This window comes from Syngnathus typhle, linkage group LG15, assembly GCF_033458585.1.
Source record: "Syngnathus typhle isolate RoL2023-S1 ecotype Sweden linkage group LG15, RoL_Styp_1.0, whole genome shotgun sequence".
Lineage (NCBI taxonomy): Eukaryota > Metazoa > Chordata > Actinopteri > Syngnathiformes > Syngnathidae > Syngnathus > Syngnathus typhle.
The window spans coordinates 11611968-11629698 of record NC_083752.1 but is presented as its reverse complement, the minus strand read 5'-3'; the positions used below and the strand labels follow the sequence as shown (position 1 = coordinate 11629698).

Genomic DNA, 17731 nt, shown 5'->3' with positions numbered 1-17731 from the left:
GATCTTTGCAATTCATCAAATGCAATTGAGCATGCGTGAGGACGTGGGCGCACCTGGCTACCGCTTCTCGCTGCTCCGACTTCGAGAGATTTCTACCTCGATCTCAAGCCGGATTCCTACTTACGTCATCACATCAACCCACGTCATCAGAACTCGTCCTCTGCGAACCTTCTCAACCTCCTCACAATCCCAACCACCTCCCAAATGGCTTTAAAACAAAAGACCCTGAAAATCGCCCTCTTCGACACGCGTTCCCTCAACAATAAAAGCCTTATCCTCAACGAATTCATCATAGACAACAAACTTGATCTGCTCTGCCTAAATGAAACATGGCAAAAACCCGTGGACTATTTCTCATTAAATCAACCCACCCCTTCAGGATACTCCAACTTGGACAGCCCACACACTGAGGGCAGAGGGGGTGGCATCGCTGCTATTTTTAACCTCAAACCTCTGTCCCTCTCCTCTGCCCCATCATTCGAACATCTGGCTTTTAAACTTCCAGGACCTAAACCCCTCATTACTGTTATTATTTATCGCTCCCCCCCAAACCCATCTTTCCTATCTGACCTCTAAGAATTCATCACCGCACTTTTCTCTGTTTCGTCATCCCACCTGCTTTTTGGTGATTTTAACCTGCACATTGATTCCCCTGACTGTAAACATTCTATGGACTTCCTGGATTTCCTCAACTGCTCTGGCTTCACTCCACACATTACCTTCCCTACCCACAAGCATGGACACACCCTAGATCTGGATTCTCGTGGGTTAATTCAGGATGGGGGAACTGCACCTCAACCTCCTCGTAGACACTGCCAGGACAATTGAGGGCTCCTTCGGCAGCCCTCTGCTCTGACATGGACATCCACTTTTTATTTCATTGATGTTCATGTTGTATCATTTGTGCCCTCTCTGCATCCATTCCAACCTGGTGATCCTGAAATGGGGATCCTTCCATCTGTGGTCCCTTCTCAAGGTTTCTTATTTTCCCCCAGTAGGGGTTTTTAAGTTTTTCCTTGCCCTTTTGGGAGCTTAAGATCAGGGGATGCTTTGAGAATAATTGTCAATTTCTGTCTATGTGAAGCCCTTTGAGACTGCTTGTGATTTAGGGCTATACAAATAAACTTGACTTGACTTGACTAGACCTGGTCTGCAGCACTGGCCTCCACATCCACAACATTTCTAGCTTCAACCTCACCATATCTGACCACCTAGCCATCTTATTTGACATTGACACCCCCACCCCCGAACCAAAACAAAACCGCACAATCATCTTTCGCAACCTTAAGTCCATCTGCTCAGACACTATATCCACCTGCAAATCAAAAACCCTTTCCGCCCTCAATCCCCCGGAAAACCCAACGCCCACGGATGTTGTCAACACTTACAACAACATTATGTCTACCTCCTTCAACACAGTGGCTCCTCTGAAAACCCAAACAGTCACTTTTACTCACTTCGCACCCTGGTTCAACCCGGAACTCCATAAACTTAAGAAACAACTTCGACAGCTAGAACGGTTATGCAAGAAAACCGGTCTCACAGTCCCTGTCCTTGCTTACAAAGACCATATGCATCACCATAAAACAGCCCTTAACAAAGGCCGCTCCTCTTATTATTCTGGTATCATCCACTCTGGTTCTTCAAACCCACGTTCACCTGTTTTCGACCATAAACTCCTCAAACCCCACGATAACACTTCATCATCATTCACCACAGAGAAATGCGACACTCTTGTCATTTTTCAACTATAAAGTAGAAAACATCTACCACCAGCTTAGACTTAGACAGACTTTATTGTCATTTTGTAAACACTCTGTGCCGACGGCTTTCAACAAAGGGATGATATTTCGGCTGGATAAAAAGTGACACTTCTATATAAATATGAAATAAGATAAGATAAATAAGATAAATATAAAGTGCAGCAATGAAGGAAACAAAAACAGTATTTACAAAGTGCGCAGGGGAATGCTACGTTGACTGTTCAACAGTCTGACGACGGTAGGGAAAAAACTATTGCAGAACCTGGTGGACCTGCAGCGGATGCTGCGAAACCTCTTCCCAGAGGGTAGCAGGGAGAACAGACCTTGGTGGGGGTGTGATGGGTCACGAATAATATTTCGGGCTCGGGACACGCTTGCATCCTCCCCCTCTAGTACTCTACAACATGAACCCACATTCTTTTCATCATCCGTTCCCCGGCTATCGTCTTTTTCCCCCATAACTTCTGCTGACGTCTCCCAAATACTCTCCACCATGAAATCCTCTAACTCCCCCCTGGACCCCATGCCATCCCAACTAGTTAAAGACTGCCTCACCCCCATTGCCCCACTCATCATAGACATCCATCATCAATTCCTCCCTCACTTCTGGCACAGTCCCCTCACCTCTTAAGCTTGCAGCCATCACTCCTCTCCTCAAAAAAAACGGCCTTGACCCTGAGGACCCCAACAACTACAGACCCATCTCTAATCTTACATTTCTATCAAAACTACTAGAAAGAGCCATCACATCTCAACTCAAGACCCACCTCCTTTCAAATAACCTGCATGAACTCTTCCATTCTGGTTTCCGTACACACCACAACACTAATACGGCTCTACTCAAAGTCACTAACAATCTCCTGCTTTCCTCTGACTCTGGTTCTCTCACTATCCTTCTCCTCCTTGCCCTCAGTGCTGCCTTTGACACAGTAAACCATTCCATTCTTCTCAACCGCCTAGAATCCATTGGCATCACCAACACTGCCCTCTCCTGGTTCAAATCCTACCGGTCTGACAGATTTCACTCCATCACCATTGACCAACACATATCCTACACCACCCCTGTTGCACACGGAGTCCTTCAAGGATCTGGTCCCCATTCTTTTCACTCTGTACATGCTTCCCATTGGACACATGATCCGCCGCCATAGTTTCAATTTCCACGGTTACCCTGACGATACTCAACTCTACATCTCCACCAAAACCATCTCTCCTGCCATTCTCTCCACCCTCACTCGCTGCCCCACAGACATTAAAGACTGGATGACTCAAAACTTTCTCAAACTAAACAGTAACAAAACTGAGTTTATCATCTTCGGTCCTAAATCCAGCCTCCCCACCTACCACAACTACACACTCTGCATTGACGGCCACTCTGTCACTCCCTCCCCTCTAGTCAGAAATCTTGGAATTTATATGGATCCTAAACTCTCCTTCAAACCACATATCAACCACGTCACCAAAACATCCTTCTTCCATCTACGAAACAATGCACGCCTACGTTCCTTTTTTTCCACCCCTGCAGGAGAGATATTAATTCATGCATTTATTACCTCTAGATTGGATTACTGCAATAGCATCCTGTACGGTCTCGCCTCAACTGTCCTTCACAAACTGTAATATGTTCAAAACTCTGCTGCCCGATTGCTCACCCGCTCACCCAGCAGACAGCACATCACCCCTGTCCTCCGTCATCTTCACTGACTCCCCATAAAACAGCGCATACATTTCAAGGTCCTTGTCACTACATATAAGGCCCTAAACAACATTGCCCCCATCCTACCTGTCTGAACTCCTGCACCGCTATACCCCCACCCGCCGATTGCGCTCTGCTGACGTCAACTTGCTCACCCCCATTACCCCGACCAAATACCGGACCATTAGGGATAGAGCCTTTGCCATTGCTGCCCCCACTCTCTGGAACTCTCTCCCCCTGACCATCCGTAATGCTGACTCCCTGCACTCCGTCAAACACCATCTCAAGACCCACCTCTTCAACTCTGCATATAACCCCTAACTCTTCGTGTGTGTGCGTGTGAATTTTCCATGTAAAGCGGCTTTGAGTGTTTAGAAAAGCGCTATATAAAACCGATCTATAATTATTATTATTATTATTTGCAGTATTGTATTGTTGTCTTACAACAATCATGGAGATTGAAATGGATTGAGATGGTGATCTGTGTAAAAAGTTGGTAGTGGTACCTGGCCAAGGATGTCTCCAAGTAGAGTCCACATTGCTTGGCCTTCACTTCGCAGATCTCCATTGACATTTAGCAGCTCTTCGAGAGATTCACAGAGCTTCATGCATCCATGCACAACAGAGGACAAAATATTAGATTGGTAGTGCCCCACAAACAATTAATATTGCATATACTCTTGAGACATGTACATTAGCATTAAGTGAAAAAATAATAATAATAATGTTTCTGTAGTAAGGACATCACAACCACATGGGTGTGGGTATTTGCAAGAACACAATTTTAAACTACCTTATTTTCCGGACTCTAAATTGGAGTTTTTTTTCATAGCTTGGCTCGGGGTGCGACTTATAATCAGGAGAGACTTATATGTGAAATTAGTAACACATTATTACTTGATCATTAACATGTTATTTATGTACCAGTATAGTTGATCACTTTACATCAAAGGTGTTAAATTAATTTTGGTCTGGGGGCCACATACAGCTTAATCTGATCTCAAGAACGCAGATTAGACAAAGATAGATTTCATTCTTTCTGAGATTAACCCAAGGTCCGTTAAAATGAATTTATACTATCTTTAAATTGGACTTAGTCAAATTTTAACCTCAAAAATAGGCTAGGAGACGCAGACCTCAGCAGGAGAGAGGAGCCATTTTTAGGGCGTCGTCATCTCCATTCTTTAGGCCAGCCTGTTCTTTTAAACAGAATTCGGATTTTGGAACCAGGAGAACTGATCACTCGACTTTTCTAAACAGCATTTTAGACCTCTAGCCTCTTTCTTACCATTTTTTACTATATTTTTGAGTTTTCAATCGAGAACTTCGAGACTGAATAATTTTTGGTCTATTGAGAATGGTGAGTGGAAATTATTGTTAGTTGTTCGAACAATTGAAACTTGTAATTCTCTTTCTTGCTTATTCATTAAATTTCTACTTTATAATCATTTAATTTCAATTAATGATTATTTTGATCTTTTATGCTTTAAATCTCTTTTGTTTCTCTCTCATAGTCATACTTTAAACCGTTCATTTCTTTTTTAAATGAAGACAGCTTTCATCCTTGACATCAGGGAGTGTCAGAATCTGGTTTGAAACCGTTAACTTAAACTCGGCTAGTGTGAAAATCAACGAGTTCCCGCGGTCTTAACAAAGACAGCTAAACTATTCCGAGCGGATAACAAAAACAACAATTTTAATAGGAAAGGAAAGCCGCTGAAACGACCGCGATCGAGGAGATCCTGGGTCTCGACAAAGTAGTTACTCAACCCTCGAGTTTCTTTGATTTCAGCGGGACTGGCGTCCGGAAATGACGAAATTAATCTAACTATAGATTAGTTACCTGAACAGCGGTTAGACTCGGAACAAATCTTCTTTCCGTACCGGCTTAAATCAATTCTCGTCTCCCCTACAGGCTGCGTTACTGCAGAGGGGCTATAGTACAGAATTTTACCCTTTAAACGGAGAGCCGGTCACTTACATCAGATAAGTGCACGATTGAAAATATAAACATATGAATATATATATATATAAGCGTATATACATATATCAAGTCAAAGTCAAAGTCTGCTTTATTGTCAATTTCTTCACATGTCAAGACACACAAAGAAATCGAAATTACGTTCCCACTATCCCACGGTGACAAGACATAGTACACAATATGTACACAATGGTGCTTCGCTCCCCTCCTTGAAGGACATTTAAACCTCCCATCTCACCCGCAAGGCGACCACGATTGTGAGTGATGTGAGTCACCCCGCTCACTCTTTGTTCGAGCTTCTGCCCTCTGGGAAGAGGTACAGAAGCCTGCGCTCCCGCACCACCAGACTCTCAAACAGCTTCATACTCCAGGCTGTTAGGATCCTGAACTCGCTTCCCCGTTCTGCGGAGCGTCCTGTACTTTTACTGTCTGTATGCACACTGGCTCTTATTTGTTGTGTTATCTGTTTATTTATTATTTATTATTACTCTTGTTATTTATTGTTTGTGCCTTCTTGTTTTTTCTATTGCGTCGTTTACTTGTATGTCTATCGTGTAATATGTCTTGTCACTGTGGGATAGAGAAAACGTAATTTCGATCTCTTTGTGTGTCTCGGCATGTGAAGAAGTTGACAATAAAGCAGACTTTGACTTTGACTTTGAATATACATTCAAGTACACAACACAAAAAATAAAAACAAGAAGGCACAAACAATGAATAAATAAGAGTGATGAATAAATAATAAAATAAACAAATAACATAATAAATAAGAGGAGCAAAAATGGAGCAAGTGTGCATACAGCAAACAGTCAGAATATAGCGCAAAAGTACAGCACGCTACGCAGAAGAGGGGGGAGAGTTCAGGATTCTAACAGCCTGGAGGATGAAGCTGTTGGTGCGGGAGCGCAGGCTCCTGTACCTCTTCCCAGAGGGCATAATAAGATCATACAAAGAGTGAGCGGGGTGACTCACATCACTCACAATCGCGCTCGCCTTGCGGATGAGACGGGAGGTGTAAATGTCCTTCAGGGAGGGGAGTGAACACAAATAATCTTACCAGCCGTGTTCACTATGCGCTGGAGGGCCTTCATGATGTAGTCAGTGCAGCTACAGGAACAGAAGACCCCATGCCAAAAAGGTGGATGTGGAAATTAACAACTCGCTCTGAACTATAACAGGATGCCTGAAACCCACCCCTATGTCCCTCCTGCCTGTCCTCTCTGGTGCCACGGTAGAATGTAGTCATGACGGCCGGAGGAGCACTTGCTCGCCTGAGTTTCCGCAGGAAGTACAGGCAGCGCTGAGGTTTCTTCGCCAGTGATGCGGTGTTGGTGGACCAGGAGAGATCCTCACTGATGTGCACCCCCAGGAATCTGGTGCTGCTCACTCTCTCCACCACAGCACCGTCGATGGTCAGTGGCAGGTGCTGGGTATGACCCTTCCGGAGGTCAACAACAATCTCCTTGGTCTTGTTGATGCTCAGCAGGAGGTTGTTGTCCCTGCACCACGTGGTCAGAAGGTCAACCTCCAACCTGTATTGAGTCTTGTCGCCCTTGGTGATGAGACCCACCAGAGTCGTGTCGTCAGCAAATTTCACTATGCAGTTTTTGCTGTAGGTTGCAGTGCAGTCATGCGTCAGCAGGGTGAAGAGCAGCGGACTGAGCACGCAGCCTTGGGGGGCCCCCATGCTCAGCGTGATGCTGGCGGAGATTTTGTCGCCAACACGTACCACCTGAGGCCTCTGACAGAGGAAGTCCAGTAGCCAGTTGCAGAGGTAGGTACTGAGGCCCAGCTTGTCGAGTTTGCGGATGAGTCGTTGTGGCACAATGGTGTTAAAGGCAGAACTGAAGTCCACAAACAGCAATTTGACTTTTGACATACGAGTCCCCTCTCTCCAGGTGGGTGAGGGCCGAGTGGAGGGCAGAGCAGATGGCATCCTCAGAGGACCGTTTGGCTCCGTACGCAAACTGGAAAGGGTCTATGGTGGGGGAGGAGGATTGATCTGATGTGCTCCATGACAAGCCGTTCAAAGCACTTCATGATGATGGGCGTCAGTGTCACGGGGCGGTAGTCATTGAAGCAGGACGGAGCAGGTTTCTTCGGCACAGGTACGATGGTGGCAGCTTTGAAACACGACGGGACGATGGCCTGCTGCAGGGAAATGTTACAGATGTCCGTGAAGACACCAGTCAGCTCCCCGGCGCAGTCCTTCAGCGCTCGACCTGGGATGTTGTCAGGGCCCGCCGCCTTACGGGTGTTGATAGCGGCAAGCGCCCTCCTCACGCTATCGGCAGAGAGGCACAGGGGCCACTCATGTGGAGGGGGAGGGGTCTTCAGCGGGCAAGTGCTGTTCTGAGTGTCGACTACAACATGAAGGCCCTGCAGCGCATAGTGAACACGGCTGGTAAGATTATTGGTGCTTCACTCCCCTCCTTGAAGGACATTTACACCTCCCATCTCACCAGCAAGGCGACCACGATTGTGAGTGATGTGAGTCACCCCCCGCTCACTCTTTGTTCAATCTTCTGCCCTCTGGGAAGAGGTACAGGAGCCTGCGCTCCCGCACCATCAGACTCACCAACAGCTTCATACTCCAGGCTGTTAGGATCCTGAACTCTCTCCCCCTTTCTGCGTAGCGTCCTGTACTTTTGCGCTATGCTTACTGTCTGCTGTATGCACAGTTGCTCCGTTTTGCTCCTCTTATTTATTGTGTTATTTATTATTATTTATTCATCACTCTTATTATTTATTGTTTGTGCCTCCTTGTTTTTAGTGTCGTTTACTTGAATGTCTATCGTGTACTATGTCTCGTCACCGTGGGATAGAGGAAACGTGATTTTGGTTTCTTTGTGTGTCTTGACATGTGAAGAGATTGACAATAAAGCAGACTTTGACTTTAAGATCGTTAAGCAGACGGACGTCCCCTTCACAGCTCTGCGGTGCGGGCTTGTAGTCTGTGATGGTCTGAATGCCCTGCCAAAGGCTCCGTGCGTCCCTGCTGTCCTTGAAGTGGGCGGTAATTTTGCAAGAGAACGCCCTCTTTGCTTCCTTGATGCCCCGGGACAGGTCGGCCCTCGCAGTCCTCAAGCCAGTTGGGAAAGGGCATGTTTACCACTTGGTTACATCCCCTCTCTTTTTAGTAACACTCAACAAACGTTTTGGAAGAGAGGAAACTAATTCTCTTAGCTTCTCATGTGAAATTCTTTCCCATTCTTTCTTGATGAACCGCTTCAGTTGTTCAACAGTCCGGGCAACAGTCCGGGCAACAGTCCGCTTTTTTACTTTTTTACGCTATTTTACGCTTCATAATGCGCCACACATTCTAAATGGGAGACAGATCTGGAATGCAAGCGGGCCAGGGGAGAACCTGGACTCTTTTACTTTGAAGCCACGTTGTAACACGTGCAGAATGTGGCTTGGCATTATCTTGCTGAAATAAGCAGCAGCGTCCATGAAGATGTCGCTTGGACTGAAGCATATGTTGCTCCAAAATCTGTATGTACTTTTCAGCATTTATGTTGCCTTCACAGAAATGTATGTCACCTACACCATGGGAACTAATGCACCCCCATACCAACAAAGATGTTGGCTTTTGAACTTTGCGTTGACGTCAGCGGCGCACGCGTGGCGTTGTTGACAAAGGACAAGGAACTCGATCGATGGATTTAATGATTTGGAGTGACACAGATGGTTTGATAATATTGTTGTTTATCCATTCATCCATCTTCTTCCTCTGTCAGAGGCCTCAGGTGGTACGTGTTGGCAACAAAATCTCCGCCAGCATCACGCTGAGCACGGGGGCCCCCCCAAGGCTGCTTGCTCAGTCCGCTGCTCTTCACCCTGCTGACGCATGACTGCACTGCAATCTACAGCGACAACCGCATTGTGAAGTTTGCTGACGACACGACTCTGGTGGGTCTCATCACCAAGGGCGACGAGACTCAGTACAGGTTGGAGGTTGACCTTCTGACCGCGTGGTGCAGGGACAGCAACCTCCTGCTGGACGTCAACAAGACCAAGGAGATTGTTGTTGACTTCCGGAAGGGTCACACCCAACACCTGAAGGGGTCTATGGTGGGGGGGGGGGGGGGGGGGGGAGAGAATGGATCTGATGTGCTCCATGACAAGCCGCTCATTTAACTACCTCAGTGACTTCGAACCCAGAGATTGGAGAGTCCGCCTCAGAGTCCGGGCTCTCCCTTAGAGATAAGGTGAGAAGTTTGGTCATCCGGGAGAGACTCGGAGTAGAGTCGCTACTCCTCCACGTTGAGAGGAGCCAGATGAGGTGGCTTGGGCATCTCATCAGGATGCCTCCTGGACGCCTCCCTGGGGAGCTGTTCTGGGCATGTCCCACCGGTAGGAGACCCCGGGGACAACCCAGGACGCGCTGGAGAGACTATGTCTCTCAGCTGGCCTGGGAACGCCTTGGGATCCCCCGGGATGAGCTAGATGAAGTGGCTGGGGAGAAGGAAGTCTGGGAGTCCCTCCTGAAGCTGCTGCCTCCGCGACCCGACCCCGGATAAGCGGAAGAAGATGGCTGGATGGCTGGATGGCTGGATGGATGGATGGATGGATGGATGGATGGATGGATGGATGGATGGATGGATGGATGGATGGATGGATGGATGTTACATCAGGCACGTTCTCAGTTCCTCGTTTGTGTTTATGTAATGTTAGCATTCCGTATCGTTTAGCCTGTTGTTGCGTGTTCATATCCATTCTTGATGTTGGATTTTGTCAAATAAAGTTCTCCCAAAAATGTGACTTGTACTCCGGTGCGACTTATATATGTTTTTTTCTTCTTTATTATGCATTTTATGGCTGGTGCGACTTGTACTCCGGAGCGACTCCGGAAAATACGGTAATTGAAGTCTTATTCAAAGAAATATGACTGAATCTGTATTAGTGTGCAACGAAATTTTGTTTTGTGTGCACCAAGTGTTTACAAAATGACAATAAAGTCTGTCTAAGTCTAGTTTAAAACTGATTTGATCCAACACTGTTAACATAGTTTTGGCAAATGCACGTAAAGCCACATACAAATCCTGGTAAGCAGAAAGCATTTGCTGGTACAAAGGTAACTGTAAAAAAACCCTGATAAACCTAGTTTAATTAATTCAGGAATATACTCAATGGATGGTTTCATAAAAACTGGTTTAGGTTGTTCACTCACCTTGTTGTACTCCACGTGCAGTTTGTCTTGCTCATTCTCCAGCTTGTCTTTTAAGGTCTTCTGTTCAGATATGTTGTCCTGGATCTGGATCATTCGCAAATTACGCTCTGGATATCAATGGGACAAAATATCAATAGCAAAATCAATCTATGTAGCAAAATCAGAGTGTACCAATGGCAGATATTAATTCTAGTGATTGGTAAAATTGTGTATTTAAGGTTATTTGCAAGGGCCTCACAATCATGAATCGTATGAAGAAAACTATGCTGTTATAAGGACGAATAGGCAATGCTGGTCTTCAAAAGCCTCAGTCCCACCTATTTTAGAAGTTTTCCTCCAACACACCAGATTCAAATGATCAGGATTATTATATTTTTTGTCCTTTCCTTGTCCTGACTGTTTTTGCCTATGCACATTTTAATGCTCACGTGGGCAATGATAGTGAAACCTGGAAGGGCGTTACTGGGAAGAATGCTCCCCCCTCAATCAGAAACCGAGTGGTGTTCTTTTATTGGACTGTGCACGGCACAGACTGTGGTTCGATGATCGACTTTGTAGTCATGTCATCGGATTGACTACAAAGTCATGTCATCGGATTTGCCAGATGTTTTGGACACGCAGGTTAGGAGAAGGACGAAGCTATCAACTGATCACGCCTGGTGGTGTGTTGGCTCTGATGGTGGGGGAAGATGCCGGTTCGACCTGGCAGACCCAAACATATTATTAGGGTTTACTTGGAATGTCTCGGAGTGCCATTTCAGAAAGAGTTTCAACTCCCACGTTTGGCAGAACTTTGCCGACTTCCCGACGAAGGCGGAAGACATTGAGTCTGGGTTGACCATGTTCCATGCCTCCAGTCTTGAGGTGACCAATTAGAGCTTATTCAAGTGTATTCAAGTTGTAAGGCGGTTGGTGCCTGACGTGGATACCAGCGGTTAAGGATGCTATCAAGCTGAAGAAATAATCTTATCGGGCATTGGTGGCTTGTGGGATTCTGAAGGCAGCTGAGAGGTACGGGATGGCCAAGCAGAAAATAGCTCAAGCGGACGCTAATCCAAAAACTCAGGTGTCGGAGCCGTTTGGCGAGGCCCTTTGTCACAGATTCTGTTCATAATTTATTGTTATTTAATTTATTTGTTGGCTTTTTCAAGCTATGATCTCTATCTCTCTGAAGCGGTTCGCAGCAGAGTGTGAGGCGACTGAATTGAAAATCAGCACCTCCAAACTTGAGACTATGGTCCTCAGTTAGAAAAAGATGGAATGGCCTCTCCTGGTAAGAGATGAGATCTGCCCCATGTGGAAGAGTTCAAGTATCTTGGGTTTTTGTTCACGAGTGAGGGCAGGATGGAATGGGAGATCGACAGGCGGATTGGTGCAGCATCTGCTGTGATGCGGACCCATTATCGGTCTGTCGTGGTGGAGAATGAACTGAGTCGAAAGGCAAAGCTCTCAATTTACTGGTTCAGCTACATTCTAACCCTCACCTATGGTCTGAGTCTGTCACAGATGAACACCCAATTTCACTGATGACTGACACAAGCCCAGGTTGTCTTTTGTATGTTTATTGTGCTAAGTTCCCTTTGGACGTAAAATGTGTCTTTGGCATGGGAGTTTGGCGGCAGGTGTTCACTAGCTTAAGTCACTCCCGCCACATGTACCAGAGAAGAGGCGGGGGATTTTTCATTGAAATAAGGGGTAAAAAAACACCTGATTCATTTCCTAAGCAACAAAGGATGACATAGCAACTGGAACTGCTTTCTTTTTGTTATCCCTCAAGCCCTGCCAACTACGGGACCAACAAGAGGCACAAAGCTGCCCATGAATTCCGCAGCCTTCTTGGTCTGAACAACTGCGGCTTGCAGGCTACTATGGTATTCTCTGTAGCCGTGGTACACTGGTTAACGCTCTGCTCTATCAACGTGCAAGGCCCAACTTCAATACCCAAGGTGGGGCGAATTTATTTGGGAGGTGAGGTGGGGAATGACAATAGACTGATGGAGGAAACTTCTTTTAAAATAACGAGGAATTGATTGATGATGACGGAAGACTGCCCAGATCACGGTCAAAGAACGAAGGATGTACTGACAAAACAGTAAATTGTTCAATTTTTTAACTACCACTGAACAAGCTATCATCCCATCACTACTTTAGTTAGCATAAAGTAGCTTACACTAAAACACAAACCAAGGACAAAGGAATGTGCTGGGACTTTGAGAGGTCCACATATTCTTACCTAAGTAATAATTGACAAAGTCTGCCGTGAGTGCAGGCTGCTTGTGTTTCCGACGGCCATCCATGCTTGCATTGGTGTCAGATGTGTCCACCGGGAAAATGTCTGTGCTGATGCCCATCAGCTCTGCCTTTCTCATTAACTTCCTGATGGCTGATGCACTAGAGGTCAGAGGTCGTGGCAGCTTCTCCCTTGGCACCCATGCTTGAGGTCGTGTGTTCCTGGACAACTCTGCTTTTGTGCGGTATTGTTGCAGGCGAGTTGTGATCCGGCCCTGGTGCAGATGCATTAAGCATTTAAATCAGAGTAAACTACACTCGTATTTCAATGTGCAAGTAAATTATAGTTCACAAGTAGTGTTGAATATCCTCCTGGAAATAAGCACCTTATGTAACATCGTGTGCGATCTTACCTGAGCTTCAGGAGTGAGCTGTTTCTCTCGCTCAAGCACCGACACCTTACAGTATGACTGCAAAGCCAAGTAGTTTTTTCTTTTCCACTTCCTATCAAAGCGGTCTGCATGCTGCTTGCAATAAGCAAAAAATGGATCTGCAATATCCTACAGGGTTGGAAAATATTTACATTAATTTGAGTGTTATAAATAGATGGGGATAGTATCTGCGTGTTAGAATGCTTTCATTTCCGGAATTCACTTTACAAGAAAACAAACATTATACAGTGCGGAGAACAAGTATTTGATACACTGCTGATATTTCAGGTCTGGACACTGGCTAGGCCACTCCAGGACCTTGAGAAGTTTCCTACGGAGTCACTCCTTAGTACCCCTATCTGATCATGGTGAGAAGGCAACAACTGTTGGTGCATTAATTAAAAATAGGAGAAATTCAAGACAACGGTCAATCTCCCTCAGTCTGGAGCGCCATGCAAGATCTCACCTCGAGGGGCATCAATGATCATGAGGAAGGTGAGGAATGAGCCCAGAACTACACGGCAGGACCTGGTGAATGACGCGAATAGAGCTGGAACCACACTCTCAAAGAAAACCATCAGTAACACACTACGTCGTAAAGGATTAAAATCCTGCCGTGCACGCAAGGTGCCCTTGCTCAAGCCAACGCATGTCAAGGCCCATCTGAAGTTTGCAAATGACCATCTGGATGATCCAGAGGAGGAATGTGAGAAGGTCATGTGATCTGATGAGACAGAAATAGAACTTTTTGGTTTAAACTCCACTCGTCGTGTTTGGAGGAAGAAGAATGATGAGTACAACCCCAAAACACCATCCCAACTGTGAAGCATGGCGGTGGGAACATCATTCTTTGGGGATGTTTTTCTGCAAAGGGAACAGGAAGACTGCACTGTGTTCAGGGAAGGATGGATGGGGCCATGTATTGTGAGATCTTAGCCAACAACCTCCTTCCCTCAGTTAGAGGGAAGATGAGTTGCGGCCGGGTCTTCCAGCATGACAACGCCCTAAAACACACAGCCACGGCAACTAAGGAGTGGCTCCGTAGGAAACACCTCAAGGTCCTGGAGTGGCCTAGCCAGTCTCCAGACCTGAATCCAATAGAGAATCTTTGGAGGAAGCTTAAAGTCCATGTGGCCCAGTGACAGCCCCGAAACCTGAAGGCTCTGGAGGAGATCTATATGGAGGAGTGGGCCAAAATCCCTGCTGCAGTGTGTGCAAACCTGGTCAAGAACTACAGGAAACGTTTGCTCTCTGTAATTGCAAACAAAGGTTTCTGCACCAAATATTAAGTTCTGTTTTTCTGATGTATCAAATACTGATTCCATACAATAAAATGGAAATTCACTATTTAAAAATCATACAATGTGATTTTCAGTTTTTTTTCTTTTAAATTCCATCACTCACAGTTGAAGAGTACAAACCGGATTCGGTTGAAGTTGGGAAATTGTGTAACATGTAAATAAAACCAAAATACAATGACTTGAAAATCCTTTTCCACCTATATTCAATTGAATACACTACAAAGACAACATATTTAATGCTCAAACTCAAGCTTTGTTAGTTTGATCTTATGCTTATGTTGGAATGTAACCTGTAATAATTAACCTAGGTTGTCCTGTCTTAAGAAATGTAGTACAACAAAGTGGTAAGATCTTTTGAGCTGATTGACCAGCTGCAAAGGAAGCAATCAAAGTTGTTTTGTTTACACAATGTCGTAAAAGACCCCCTGCTGTGCTTTGACCAGCAGGCCAGGGCTTCAACCCCATCCTGTCCACTCTCACCCCCACCCTGTTTCTCTCAATAAAAATGCTCTTGCAAGAGGCGTGAGTCAGAACTCATTCGTCGCTGTACGCACAGCGGCGAATGACTCTCCATTTGCAAGTGCTTAAAAAGGGCACGCTGTCTCCCGTGTGGTTCTTGCAGAAATAATTTAGAGTGAGCACCACTCTAACAAACTTCATTTTATTTTTCAAATAATAAATTGTAATTTCATGGCTGCAACATGTGCGGTAGAAGTTGGGAAAGGGCATGTTTACCACTTTGTTACATCACCTTTCCTTTTAATAACACTGAAACGTTTTGGAAGAGAGGAGACTAATTCTCCCATGTGGAATTCTTTCCCTTTCTTGCTTGATGAACCGCTTCAGTTCAACAGTCCGGGGTCTTCCCTGTCGTATTTTACGTTTCATAATGCGCCACACATTTTCAATGGGAAACAGGTCTGGACTGCAAGCGGGCCAGGGGAGAACCTGGACTCTTTTACTTTGAAGTCACGCTGTCGTAACACGTGCAGAATGTGGCTTGGGATTATCTTGCTGAAATAAGCAGCGGTGTCCATGAAAAAGACGTCGCTTGGATGGCAGCATATGTTGTTCCAAAATCTGTATGTACTTTTCAGGATTTATGTTGCCTTCACAGAAATGTAAGTCACCCATTCCATGGGAACTAATGCACCCCCCCTACCATCACATACGCTGGCTTTTGAACTTTGCGTTGATAACAGTCCGGATGGTCCGCTTCCTCTTTGGTCCGGAGGACACAACGTCCAGTGTTTCCAAAAACAATTTGAAAAGTGGACTCATCAGACCACAAAACACTTTTCCATTGTGCATCAGTCCATTTTTACATGAGCCCATTTTCCATGAGCTCGGGCCCAGAGAACCCGGCAGCGTTTCTGGATGTTGTTCATAAACGGCTTTTGCTTGGCATGGTAGAGTTTTAACCAGCACTTACTGATCCCTACAACTGTATTTACTGACAGTGGTTTTCTGAAGTTTTCCTGAGCCCATTTGGTGATATCCTTTACACACTCATGTCGATTTTTAAGGCAGGGATCGAAGGTCACGGTCATTCAGTCTTGGTTTCCGGCTGTGGCGCTTACGTGCAGAGATTTCACCAGATTCTATGAACCTTTTGATGATATTATGGACCGTAGATGTTGAAATCTCTAAATTCCTTGCAATTTTGCTTTGAGAAATGTTGTTCTTAAACTGTTCAACTATTTTCTCACGCATTTGTGGACAATCCTTGATTGTGAGTGACTGAACATGTTTGGGGAGGCTTCTTTTATTTATTCATTTAAATAAATAAGAAAATAAAGAAGATAAAAGAGTAAATATATTGTTCCTAAGCCGATCAGCTGAAAGGACACAGCCCAACATGTTCTTATTGGCCATTAGTGTCAGACAGAGCCGCGCGCTCCAAGTGACGCCGCAGAAAGCCGCGACGCATCGGGGAGTCGCTGATGGTGTAGGGGTGCAGTTGTGTGCTTCGATTCCTGCATATGACGGGCAAACATGATGATCCGAGCAGTTGAGCAGACATGCAGTTCTACTCCGCTTGGCGATTGAGGAGCCGAGACGTGATAGTATGTGTGTAATGAAGTGCAAGTCTGAGGTGCTGCCGATATGTTGACATAGACGGAGTGGATACAGTGCGGAAGGCTGAGATAAATTGTAGTTAGAACTGCTAAGCCAATCAGCTGCAAGGACACAGCGCAACACGTTCCCATTGGCCATTAGTGTGATCAGACAAAGCCGCACGCTCCAAGTGACGTTCAATGTCGCTGATGGTAGAGGGGTGGTGCACTTGCCTGTCTTGTTGCCTCCCTTTAGTGCTTCATTCCTGCATATGACGATGTGAATGTGTGTGCGAGAGTGAGACATAAAACCAAAAACAAACAACAAAAAAATCTGCAATGCACCGAATCTATCCATCTATTTTCTGTACCGCTTTGTCCCCACGGGGGTCGCGGTGCACCGAATCTATCCGCAATATTTGTTTCGAAAGAAATCCCCGATAGAGCGAGGCTGCGATATGTGAAGCGCAAAGTAGCGAGGGATTACTGTATACTGTATATGTGAAGAACATGGGTGGGTTACGTTAAAATTTAACACAACGTTTAACTGTTAAAATAATTTGTAAAGGTTTACTTCACACTTGGTCATTAAAATGAAGTGTTCATCAACCCTTTGTTTCCTGAACAAAGCACAAAGAAAAGGCTTATTGAGCAACATGGCCAGCGTGCATGCATGGAGTTGTCCAGCCTGCCACCAGCCCTGTCCTAATTCCGAGGCAGCCTGGCTGATCCTGCCAAGTAATAATGCTTGTCTCAACGAATAGGACATGCAAGTCTAACTACACAGGGCTCGTGACCTAAACTTGCTTGCCTTTTGTATGATCACAAAGGCTCACCATTGTACAATAGTTCTTTCCATCTGCCATTGCGATACTAAAATGCGCTTGATAGTGTTTGATAGGGATCTGTAATATGCAATCTGTCCCGCTTGCGCCTGTGGACTCATCTCATTGTCAACGCACAAATGCTAACGTCATCATTTTCCTCAACTGTAAATTCTTCATCTGCCATCGCTACTACTCTGCCAACAAAAAAATCAAATGCACGTGAAGATCAGCCCTGAGGTATCTGGAGCACCATTGGTCAAAGCTGAGCATTTA

The 17731-nt window shown here is 45.5% G+C and overlaps 1 protein-coding gene across 8 annotated transcripts in view; it reads right to left on the bottom strand.

Moving 5' to 3' along the window:
• phf14 (PHD finger protein 14) overlaps positions 1-17731 on the bottom strand; it is a 250685-nt gene that overhangs the window by 168497 nt on the left and 64457 nt on the right. For all 8 annotated transcript variants that reach the window (XR_009718204.1, XR_009718203.1, XR_009718205.1 and 5 more), the window contains exons 8-11: positions 13256-13402; positions 12847-13117; positions 10614-10720; positions 3966-4061 (exon numbers count right to left, since the gene is read on the bottom strand). Coding sequence is in view for 5 of the 8 variants with exons in the window: in XM_061299944.1 (XP_061155928.1) it covers positions 3966-4061; positions 10614-10720; positions 12847-13117; positions 13256-13402 (621 nt within the window). In the remaining 3 variants the exon portion in view is untranslated. The remainder of the gene's footprint in view (positions 1-3965; positions 4062-10613; positions 10721-12846; positions 13118-13255; positions 13403-17731) is intronic.